At 38.4% G+C, this 13,141-nt stretch overlaps 1 protein-coding gene across 1 annotated transcript; it reads right to left on the minus strand.

The window, feature by feature from the left end:
• Positions 1–9,422: 9,422 nt before the first annotated feature.
• On the minus strand, positions 9,423–10,202 carry LOC131059896 (lipase-like PAD4). The gene has a single exon (XM_057992952.2). The coding sequence runs from the start codon at positions 10,200–10,202 to the stop codon at positions 9,423–9,425; it is 780 nt and encodes a 259-aa protein (XP_057848935.2).
• Positions 10,203–13,141: the final 2,939 nt, after the last annotated feature.

Here is a 13,141-nt window from a genome sequence, read left to right on the forward strand (position 1 = left end):
GGTGCAGCTGCTAATATAATGGCTTATGGGGTTATGAAAGAAGTAGGTTTGTCAGTACACACTTCATATGGAAGGTGTTATGCTATGGATAATAGAGAAGTGTTTGTTGTGGGTACTATGAAAGATGTAGAAGTAAAAATAGAAGCATTCCCTGAAGCTACTTATAAAATGGATGTAATAGTCACAGACACCAAGCCCCATTATGGCATGCTTCTATCTAGATATTGGGTTGCTACTGTTGGAGGACATCTTCAGCTAGATTTATCATTTGCAACTATTCTAGTGAATGGGAATTCTGTAAAATTATATAGAGAACCACATGCCCCAGTGGTTATTAAAAAAATAGACCAAAACATGCTTAATTGAATGATTGATGTAGATCCTGATAACTTCAGGATTGAACCCATTCAACCTAAGTTGAAGAATACTGATCCTATTGTTGATGATCTGGAATCCCAACAAGAAGGCCTATGGCAGATGTACTTTGATGAAGCTTTCTCTAAGGAAGGGTCTGGAGCAGGAGTGCTATTTGTTTCCCCATCAGGTATTACCTTCAAGTATTCTTTTCTGTTAGCATTCCAATTTACAAACAACACAGTTGAGAATGAAGCTCTGTTGTTAGGTTTAAAAATTTCTAAAAGACATAGGATCAAGTTGTTAAGGGTTTATGGAGACTCTGAACTTGTAGTGTCTCAGATAAGGTCAAGATATGTGTCTAAAATGACAAGTTAAAAAGGTACAAGCATGCTATTTAGGATGTCATTGAACACTTTGATGCATTTTCCATTGATTGGATTGAAAGGTCTAAGAACATTATGGCAGATTTTTTAGCTAATGTTGCATTAAAAATGATGATGTAACATTGACTGGAGTTTTAATCATTAAGACAAAAGCCAGACTAGCCATCCCAGATAATGTGTACAATTGGCAAGTTTTTGAGGATGATGAAGACATCCTTAGATTTATACAATGCATAGATGACTATGAAGGTCAAAAGATTGATTGTAATGCATTGGTGGAGATAGTATATGGATAGGAAACAATTTTTGGAAGTGACACAGTGCAATTAGAGACAAATGAAATACCTAGGGGACTAGTTGAACTAGAGGGTATGTTCAGTTACAGTGATGGTCACTTACATCAAGCGTCATCTACAAAGTTGGAGGAGTTGGAAGAGGTGAACTTAGGGATAGAAGCATCCCCTAAGTTGGTGTACACTGGGAGAAACCTATATCCCCATGTTAGGACCAACATTATTAACATATTAAGAAAGTATAAACATGTTTTTTCTTGGTCATATGAGGACCTAAAGGCATATAGACAAGACTTATTTCAACATGAAATTTCTCTACATCCTGATGCTAAGCCTTTTCAACAGAAGCAAAGACCTATTAATCCCCTTTTGGAGACCAAAATGCAACAAGAATTAACAAAGTTAAGGGAAGGGGGGATTGTAAAACCTATATTTGGTCCCTATCAGAAAGAAGAATGGGGAAGGCTTTGTGTGGATTTTAGAAATTTGAATGTTGCTTCTCTGAAAGACAATTATTCTTCCCCAAATATGGAGGCTATGTTACAAAGGGTAACTGATTGTGATCTATTGTCAATGATGGACGGATTCTCAAGTTGTAATAAACTATTAGTAAAGCAGTCTAAGCAATTTAAGATTGCTTTTACTACCCCTTGGGGGACTTATGTGTATGTGAGAATACCATTTGGTCTGAAGAATGTTGGAGCTACTTTTCAGAGAGCAATGGATGTAGCTTTTAAGGAGTTTATCAACATCATAATGGTTGTTTACCAGGATGATTTGACATGTTTCACAAAGAAGGCAGATGATCACTGCAGTCATTTGGAAAATGTTTTTTGTGTTAGAGTAATTGGGTCTTTACTTGATTAATTAAACATTATTTGTTTAATTCTTTAAGTTCCCAATTATCTTTTTACACTCAAGCTAACATTAGGTGCATATAATTAATTATTATGTGCAAGCCTAGGGTATTCCCTTTTTAGGGTTTCTTGACCTATTAGAGGTTAATTTTTCTTTTCATTGTATTATCTTTCACAATACATTTTTGATGAATTGGAGCTCTCATATTTTGAGAATATTTTTCCCGTGTTTTGTATGTTCTTCAGATTTTGCTTCATTGCTTCTCCTTGTAATAGGTTATTTGGCTTGTAGAAGATCTTCAGGCTACTGTGGGGTTGTATTTCTCAACTCCTATATGGTATCAGAGCTTAGATCTGCAGCTACCTGTTCCTGTTTTTTGAGAATTTTGTATTTGAAGCAGATCTAGGGTTTCAGGTTTTTTTTAGCACTTTGGGCCTAAACGAACCTCACCATCGTGCTCAGAAGGCCCAAAAACCCCTATAGTCATATAAAATTTGTCCATTTTTGACCCTTGAGCATCTGGGTGGTTTTTTTTTTTCTCCCAACCAGGCCGTACGACCCTAGCATGCAAATTGAGAAAAAAAAAATTTGACAAATTTTTTTTTTGCCTTTTTATGGCATGTAGGCCACATTGTTTTTTATTTTGAAAAAAAAAAATTCAAAGAAAAATCAAAAACACCCCAAAAGGGAGGCGAAGAAAAAATATTGTTTTAAATTTGTGGGCACCAGACCTGTCTGTCTAGCGCCGTATGACGCCTGCGGGCCAGACAGGATGGCCCCACCGCCCCATTGGCTGTAGACTCTGACCACTCCAGCAGATGGCAATGGCTATAGCTCCTTTGGCAGCCTTCTGTCAGCTTTGGTAACCCCTCTTCGACAACCTCCCGCCAGCAGCCCCCGCTCCAGCAGCCCCCTCACCGGCAGTCCACCAAGCTCCGCTCCACCCAGGCCACGCCACCTCCGCCCGAACCCTGCCACCCCAGCTCCGCTTAGCCCTAGCTCTGCCCTAGCTCCACTCTACTCGGCCAATGCTCCGCTTAGCCTGGGCTGTACCACCTCTGCCCAGCCCGAGCCCCACCTCCGCTCGGAACACCACCAGCTCCACCTCTCTAGTCTTTTTGAGAGGGGGTTAGTTTTTTGGGTCTAGATTGTGCATCTGGAGTCGGATTTTGATTAAAAAATAAGCATCAGAAAGGTGATTCCAAGCCAGACCTTGTGGTGGTGGATTATTGTCATGAATCTTCTATTTGTCTATATTTTTTATCAGTCAAAGTTGGGCTTCTTTTTTGCACTTCCAGGGCCGTAGAATGGGCAAACAGACTTCGTTTTTAAAAAATGAATAGGCGTTGGAAAGCTCTCAGCATGCTCTATTCAGATTTGTGATATTTTTTCTTTGAATTTTCACTAGGTACATGAGATATCAGTTTTAAATTTTTTTGTTTATGCACTACTTCCTTCTCATTACTATGTACTAGGGTTTGGGTTTCTCTATTGTGGGGAGGTGTTTTTTTCTCGCTTTCTGTCATTTATATCAGAAATAAAGAACACCTAAACTCTCAAAACAAACAAACCCTTCTGCATCTTCTGTCTATTCTAAAAGATCACATAATAAAAATAACCAACAAGCAGGTGCATATGCAGAGTTTTCTTTATTCTCATGGCAGATCCTTCAGTTGAGTTGTTGACTTCACACAACTATCACAGCTGGAAGCCCCGCATCATGACGCTTCTCAGGTCATGAGGGTTGTGGGCTTCTTTAGATGAGGTTCAGCCTGACCTACAACGTCCTTATGAGATTCTTATGTATCGGAACAAGCTGGATGAGGCCATGGGTTTGATCTCTTTGCATGTCTCCGACAGTCTTTTGTTTCACCTTGATGAGTTGCTTACTCCTCGAGATATTTGGTTGAAGTTTGATTCTCTCTTCAAGAGGGTCAATGAGATTCAGGCATTACAGATTGAGGCAGAGTTGACTTCTTTGTTACCTGATTCTTTTCCCACTATTGAGGATTTTTTGAACAAATTCAAAACTACTAGATCTATTCTTCAGGGATGTGGAAAGAACAAGACTGATATAGAGTGCATTCATTTGATTCTTTCGAAGCTTTGGGGTCACTTTAAATTTTTTGCCTCTGCTTTCTACTCCACCATGGATGGCTTGGGTACTAGTTTCACCATGCCTACCTTTGATGTCTTTTGTGAGCGCTTGTCTCATGAGCAGTCTCATCTTTCTCAGCTGGATACGCTCTCGGGCTCCAAGAACAAAGCATTGGTTGCTCAGTCTTCTAAGGAGAAGGAGAAACAAAAGCAAAAACCAAAGCCTAAGAAGCCTTCTATAGGTAGTGAGAATTCCTCCAAACCTGCTCCTAAGTTTGATTCAAAACCATTTCCTCCCAAACAAGGGGGGTGAACTCACAATGCTGGTTCCCACTTTTTGACCAGCTTTGACACTTAGATGAATATTTTGAAAAAAACCTTCACTTTCTGACACCTATAACTTTTAAACCGTTAAGAATTTGAAGATGATATAAACTAGTGATTTTTAACATCTTGTTTGTAGACTCTAAATATATTTTTTGCAAATTTGTTTGAATAAAAGTTTATTGATTTTTCCATCTCCCTTAAAAAGTATTTTTTTACAACAAACAACATTTTTTAAGAGTGATATGTATCCTGAAACGCATAACTTTTTTTCTATAAATGATAAAAACTTAATTCTTTTGAATTTTGATTTGTAACATCAATACCCAGGACATGCACTTAGTTTGCTAGTGATATGTTGAATATTTTTTATTTTATTACGTTTTAAAGTTTGACTAGTTATAATTTGGATATAGGTGTACGTTTGAACACATAAATTGTTCTATATATATCAAAATTCAATTTTCGTTTTTTTGTTAGAAATAAAACACCAATACCTAGTGCATAGATATTTTTCAGAATTTTTTTGAATTAGTTTACTATTTTTCCCAATGCATTGAACAAAGAAGTTCATGTTCAGTGAAAAACCTACATTCATAAGAAATAAAATAAAAATATATTAATGAAATTAAATATATTAAAAGTTATACTATTTGGAAAGATTATAATAAGGACTAAACACTTTTAAAAAAAAAAATTTAATGAATTAATTTGACCCATCAAAAGCTAATGTAAAATTGGTTTTTTATCAGCATTTGATAGATGCAAAAGAGACTCCATTACAAGTATGATTTAGAAGTAGAGAGGTTCTATCCAAGAAATTTTGATCAAAGAGCCTTTCATTTAACTCTCTTCAATTAATTACTTCAAATGGGACCACTTAAAGCTTAAATCATTATATTTTTTTTAAAATGTATGATTTCAACAAAAATTAGGATGTACCAAAAATTGGGAACTAGCTTTGTGAGTTCACTTAGGGAAATATTCATAGTCTGGTGAGTCTTCCTCCAAGACTAAGAAGAAATCATTCGACACTTGCAGTTTTTGTGGCAAGGAAGGACATCTAGTTTCCAGGTGTTGGAAATGATTAGAAGCTTTAGAGGAAGCCATGCAATAGCATAACATTTCCTCACCTCAGGCGTCTTCTCCTTCTATAGGGAAAGGTCATGCTCTCACTACTAGAGCTTCGACCTATTGGTCCACATGGATTCTAGATTCTGGTGCTTCTCACCATATGACACACACTCGGCAGTTGGTTACTTCTCTTGCCTCTTGTGGCATTTCACAGATTGCAGTGGGTGACTTAGTTCGGCTTTCCGTCGTGGGCTCAGGTTTTGTCTCTTTGGATGGAGGTACTATACAAGATGTTTTGGTTGTCCCTGACATCTCAACAAATCTCCTATCCATTTATCAGATTTCCCACTCTGGCTCTGGTAAGACAGTTGAGTTCTCACCCCATGATGTGGTTATTCGGGACCTCCATGACCCTGATTTGGTTGTGGCTTCTGGTAGTGTGGAATCTGCATCTCGTCTCTACAAATTTGATGAATTTGAGCCCTCTTTGGGTACAGGTTCATCTCTCATAGCACATGCAGATTCAGTGAGTAAGCTTTGGCATGAGCGATTGGGCCATGTCAATTACAGATATCTTCAACAGATGAGTACACAGGCACTTGTTCTTGGGCTCCCAAAGATTTCCTGCACTGATGGTATTTGTCATGGTTGTGTGCTTGGCAAGAATCACAAAGATCCCTTTCCAAAGGGGAGAGCCTCTCGTGCTTTGCCACCCTTGGAGTTGATTCACAGTGACCTCATGTCATTTCCCACTCCTCCTTTTTCAAGGGTTAAGTATGTACTCATGTTTATTGATGACTTCTCCAGATGCACATGGGTGTACTTTCTTAAGTACAAGTCTGATGTCTTTGATTCATTTCGAATCTTCAAGACATATGTAGAGAAGTAGTTTGGCTGTTCTATTCAACAGATACGTACAGATAATGGGGGGGAGTATGTGAATCAAGATTTCAGAGATTTTTTCACTGAGCATGGTTTGTAGCATCAATTTACTGTTCCCTACACCCCTCAGTAGAATGGTGTCGTTGAACGCAAGAACAAAACTTTACAAGAGATGGCGAATTGTATGATTCAATCCAGGTGAATGGATTCATCTTTTTGGGCTGAGGCAGTCAATTGTGCCAACTATATTTAGAATAAGATGCCTCACAAGGCTATTTGACATATGACTCTTGAGGAGGCTTGGTCTCATGACAAGCCCGATGTTTCCTTTTTTTGAGTATTTGGCAGTGAGGCATGGGCCTTTATTCCTGATGCTTAGAGGAAAGCCATGGAGCGGAAGAGCTGACTGTTGTTCACCAAAAGTGATAACCCAAGACACCTGTAAATATATCTACAAGATAGCCAATCTCAATCAATGAAACACTTCAGGGTGGGACAACATAACATAGGATCCTAATGATCCTCCTGCACTTCAGGTTCTGCTAGACCTAGGGAGGGACACCCTTTTGATGCATTGAATACAACAATCACAAACATAAGACTGCATCAACAATGAGTAGACAAACCATTCCACAAGCTCACCAAATTAGGTAACATGTACAGATGGGCTAGATCTTATACAAATAATAGGTGAAATAGAGCTTTGGAAGGATAGAACATTAACCCCTAAACATAAAGGGAAATAGATTTATCTTTTAAAATGTATATCAGAGACCATTCCCAAATCTGTCAAAGACTAGTGCCTTGTTCATTGGGTAGTAGAGTCACTCACAGAACTACAAATATGAATCATAGATGCTAGTTTATTTTCCTTAAACAAGATATTCATGCATCAATACCTTATATTAATGCACTATTTGATTCATTCACAAATTCATCAGATCTGGATACATATTTCATTATTTATGACTGGCTATAGAATTTAAACTCTTCATTGAAGAATGCCTACAAAAAATCATACAATCTCCTTGAGATGACAAATTTCATCCTCCTTGAGGGTTGAATTCATAATAATGAAAAAACATATCACAGAGACAATCTTCTGGGAAATTACTCATGCCTGACACAAGTAAGACCTACAATTAAAACCATATTTACAACAGTGCACTGCAATCTCTATACCCTGAAACCAAACAGAAGCATTTAAAAACTTGGGTCAAGATCTTCAGAAAATGGAAGCCATCAATTTGGAGCATTTTCCAAATTTTTGGAACCCTTACAACTCAGAAGAATTCAGAATAAAAAGAGGAGGGAAGAAAATCAAATCTGCAACTGAATTGCCAAGTGTCTCCTCTCTAACTGAATTTTGTTCCCATGGAAACTGCCTCCAAAATATCCCACATTTTTCAAAATTAACCTCATAATCAAATTCATCACTCCGAGATCTTTCTGGCGATATATAATACTTTATATTTTGGCCAAAATTTAGACCCTGGGCGAATTAATTCTCATTTGTGCTTAGTCATTTAAATATTTCGAATTTTAATATAGTCAGAACTATATCATTTATTCATTTTAATTTTGATTTTTGCCTCCATTTGTGCTCTGATGCCTTGCCACGTGGTGGCCTCTGATTGGTCGATGGGGTTGATTGGATGCCACCTGGGATGACACCTCATCACCGCCACGTCATCTGCTTCGTCACTTCCACTTGGCCGCCATGTCATTGCCACTAGACTGCCACCTGTGCGCCAACTATGTGCCACCTCACCGGGACCCGCCTACTAGACTGCCACCTATCACAGCACGTGGATGACTCTCGTTCACTTTTGCTATTTCACTGGTTTTAACTCGCGTGCATCTTCCTTTCGCGAAATAGCGCGAGCCGTCGATCCATCTCGAACTTGCCCACTCGTTAAGCTAACCTTCCTCTGCAAAATTTTGCCTATCTGCCTCGGGAAGCATGCCTGCGTGGGGTCCACCTTGTCGCCATCCAGTCAACTCCTCTTTCACCTCGAAGAAGTGCTTGCGCGTGGTCCCGCCTTGGGCGCCCATAGGCATCTTGTGTCAAAATCCTTTATGGCCTAGGCATATTGGTATTGTGCGTTTTTGGCTATAAATATTAAAAAAGACCATTTCCCAGTCAATGTGGGATATTACAATTTCCCTGGGAATGCACTTTGTGAGCTTTTCCTCAGACTTTCATGGCGCTTGATTGATTTAGTTGGAATTTCTTTTGTTTTCCTCTTCACTCACCATGTCCTTTGTTCCCTTTCGAGATCACGTGAAGGGAGAATGTTGCTTGAATGGTTTCAATTGCTGTCAATTTGAAGTTTATTGACTTCCATACAGCCATGTGATTAGCTACAGCAAAGAGGGAAAAATTCCATGGAAATAAACAACTTCTAACAGACTATAAAACTGAATCAAAAACCTATCTTCTGAACTCCCAATTTCTCCTTTTCCATGGATTTGAGCAAAGGGGAGCTTGATTCCACTCTTCTGAGTGTTGCTGCTAAAACTCTCTGTATTTCTTCCACCATATCATGAAGCTGCTCTCTTCAAAGAAAACCTCCATGGAAATACTTTTGTCCTCGATCATCTTCGACACATAAGCTTCAAAATCTTTGAGGCTTTTCTTGAGATGGGCAATGACAGTTTGCTCTTTCTCTGGCCGGAGATTTTTCAAGTCTTTATCAATTTCTTCTACACGAGCCCAAAAGCGAGAGTCCTCAGTTAAGGATGCAAACTTTGTGCGAGTCTTTTTCCTCCCTCTACCTCTTTCAATGCGAATTTGGTTTTTGTCATCCAACCATTTTTCTAGAACCCTATGATGGAGCGACCTGTTCTTAATTAAGAGATAGCTTCCCCTGTCGTTGTGTAGATGATAGAAGTCTGCAATGTCTAGGAGCTCTACAAGTCTTCTGTATGCAGTTCCAACATTGATCCACTTGTTTTGGTATGGGAAGTCACTGGGCAATTGTTGATTCTTCACCATATCAATAATTTTATCCTAGAAATCTTCTAGATTCATTCTATGCCAATTAATATGAAAATCTTTCTTTTCACCCAGGTCCCTGAAAACATCGTAGGGGCTACAGCTGTTGCCCTTAGATACTGTTTTACTATACCATTCCAGCTCTGCCAGTCTACTTTAGTTCTCGCTCAACTTTGAATTTAGGTCCTTAATGTCCATGTCATGCTTGTTTTTCAAATTTGCGGCCTTTTTTAGGGCATCAAATGCAGATTTAGTCAGAGTCTGAAAACCCATGGCTTCTAATTGCAGTGTTATTCCCATCTCAATGGAGGATTCTGAGAAGATGTTCGAATCTCTTGTTGAGTATCCACTTTCAAAAACATTTTTCAACTTATCACCATAACTTTTGTGCTCTGAAATCAATGCATCGGCAATACCATTTTCTTCAGTGCTTTGCAAAGTTAAAATTAGCATCTCCAAGGTATCTTGACTGTCCTCAATACAAGCTGCTCCCTGGGTTGAACAGATCATATAAATACCAAAAGGTTTATATGGGCTAGACTTTCCAAGGCACTTGACATTGTCAAGAAGTTCCCTGCAAGCATGTATAGGATCAGAATCATTGCCCATTATTATCTCTCCCTGAGAGAAAATTGAATTCAAATGGAGTGCAATTGATTCAAAGGGTTCAAGGAGCATGCAAGGAACAAAATCATGTTTTGAAACCACATGACAAAATCTTCCAAGCCAATCTTGGGAGCTAATTGATTCTCTAAGAGCAGCATTTCCCACCAAAGGAGAGCCAAATGTAATGCACAAAGGATAGATTTTTTTCAGCCTCTCATCCAGAAAGTAGATTGTAGCTAGTGTTGCCATAGCACCTCCTATAGAGTTACCCATAAATATAACTGGTTGTTCCACTTTTTGTTCCTTAATCTGTTCCGAAAATTGCTTCATCTGGGTTTTCGAGTCTGATCTTTTCATAAGATCAAGGAATTTGTAGAGAGCTCCTTTGTGAACAAGAGTCGGTTGATCGGAATCATCCTTGAGATGGTCAAAGAAGAACTTGTTCTCATTCTTAATATTGCATCATTCATATGAGCTATCACTGGCAGTGAAATCTCCTATGTGAAAGGAAGGGAATGTGATAAATACTACGCCTTCGTACTTACTCCAACGAAAATTAGTATTGTCATTATTATTTGGAATACTGGGCATCTCCTCCCAAGCTCTATTCAGGATTTCACAAGAAGAAAGAAAAATTGCCTGCTCTTGACCAGCAGCAAACCTAGAACAATGCTTAAACTTGAGACTCTTCACCAAACAACTTTTTCTCTAGCACCTCAAATGCAGCTGCATCTGCTATTATTGCATTTGCTTGATTTGTACACGCTTGGGTTAACCACCATGGAGAGGGATATTGCTACCATTTTGACTTGGCAATGCATCTGTTGGAGCCTTCCATCGGTCAATAGAGGAACAAAATTCATTTGTTCTTTCCAGTTCCTCTCCTCCTCTTGTTTGCTCATTCTTCCTCTAAATGTTTCTCTTTTACTGTTACATCATATAACATATGATTTAAAACAACAATTCAAAGCTTTCCCTTCAGAATGCTTCAGGAACCTCAAAAACACCTTTGGAATCGATCGGCACTATTTTCGGATCATTAATCTGCATTTTACAACCTTCAGGCAATTACGCCACAATTTTCGCATTTAATCGCGAAGACGTAATTTTCAAACCTGTCAAAACACCTTTCTGGAGCTCGCCATCTGACAGGTGTATACTCTGATATACAAGGATGACTTCTACCAAACGGTTTCTCAAGATGATTCCCAAGTGAAGAGACATTAATTTTCAAAAATGCCCAACTGGCTTTGTCGACACTGCGGACCTGATGAAGTCAATGTTCTGGCAACACATGATGCCTTTCTTAAAAATACCAAACGACCTCTGTAGACGCTCAAATTTGAAACATAGGTACCTTGAAGTACATATTAAATCTTTGGATTCTCAGTTTGATCACCAGACTGACAGGATGCAAATGGCACGGTCACCAAAATGGCTACATTAACTGATATAACACTGGAGTGCGGATAACTGAATTTGATGGTAAAATGAGCTCTTTTGAAAACCGATCAAACAGATTGGTAGAGCCTTGAAATTTGAAAAAAATCTCATAATTTATACCAACATTATCTTGGAACAAACATTCTGACATGATGCTTACTGAGGCAAATTTTACACTTATGCGAAATAGGGCTCCGACTAGCTGTCGAAACAGGGACTTGCCAAAACATAGAAACTGCAAATGGATTTGGCTTCAAAAACTGAGCAAATGGATTCATCAAGACCTAAAATTTTGTAGTTTGACTCACATTAATATGTACAATTGAATCCACTTTGAATTTCTCCATGACGATCAACAGGGAAAAAGATGTAATCTCTCAAAGTAGGCTACTCAATAAAAACTGCATTTGTGCCTAAAATGCACTTCCAGCTCACCCCTCAAACTGGGTACCTCATAAACTTATCCAAATTGACTTTTGAAAGTTGCACATCACTGAATAGGCCAAATGAAAGGTGTGGGACATGAATCCAGAGCCTTACCCTTCGAAGATCAACTGGCTCCATTTTACCCCTTGCTAACTAGGCATTCAAATTGACTTATTTAGGTACTTTTCTGACATGCAGAGCAAAAATTTGAAATAGGCCTACAAACTTTGACTCAATTTTAAATACTCCCAACAATGGCTCTGACTAGGGATGGTTGATTGTGAGATCAACACAAGAATCCAGATATCTTTGGTTAAGCAGACCACCCAAAAAATGGATCACTCTTCTCTCAATCCTTCTCTTCTCGAAACAGGGCTTCCTTATTCTACCCAAACATCAAGGCACTTTATTGAAAACCACACAACTGAAGCAAAGCGACTATACAAAATATACAAACATGATTACAACTCAATACAAGCTGCTCAAACAATCTTTAGTATTTACCTCTGTCAAAAATCTGATTCTCATCACTTAATACCATGATCCAAACAAAGGCACCTTCCAGTAACAACTTAGCATAGCTTTTAAAATCCACCTCTTTTGTCTCATTACTGAAACAGCTAGTGTGCTTACCTCTTGTCTGATTCTGAACTTTGTAACCATGCACTACTTCAACACAAGTAAAATCATGAGACAAATCACCATAGAGGCTTTCCCACAAGCTAACATACCTTTCACTATCCCACTCAACTCTATCTTTTGCAAGGACATCATCATGCTGAACTTGAAAAATAAAACACTCATTTTTAGCATTGCAGTTCCTATCAGTAGATACCTTATTATCATTTAAATCAATAGAATGAGGGATGCTACTAACCAACTGATGCAAACAAGGAACATGAACATTACCATCCAGATGTGCTACTTCACTACGCTAATCACACCTCATACTATCCTTGCTCATCAAACTGAAAACCTCTACATTCTCAACATCCCATTCATCGAAAAGAATGCATACCTCCGACTGAAGAAAATCCTCAGCAGAATCTTTCTCTTTCAGGCTTACATCTACCTGAAACACTTTCATTTGTGGTTTTAAATGATCATCACATAATCCATGCCTCTTACTTTCATCATGAAATAACTTTTGACAACCCATGCTATTGCTGTTCAGAGTTTCATCAATATTATGGACTGGTTCATCATCTATGACATCTGGCTGATCAGTTATCGCTTCATACAAAGGGTTAGAAACAAAATAGACAATTCCTTTATCAGCATTATGGCATTGAAGTGATTGGTCTGTATCTATATCAGCATTGAATAAAGCATTAGTAAAATTGCTAAAGACACCATCCATTCAATCCTCATAATCATCTTCATCAGACAAAGAAGAAAAT

Source organism: Cryptomeria japonica, chromosome 10 (genome assembly GCF_030272615.1).
Source record: "Cryptomeria japonica chromosome 10, Sugi_1.0, whole genome shotgun sequence".
Lineage (NCBI taxonomy): Eukaryota > Viridiplantae > Streptophyta > Pinopsida > Cupressales > Cupressaceae > Cryptomeria > Cryptomeria japonica.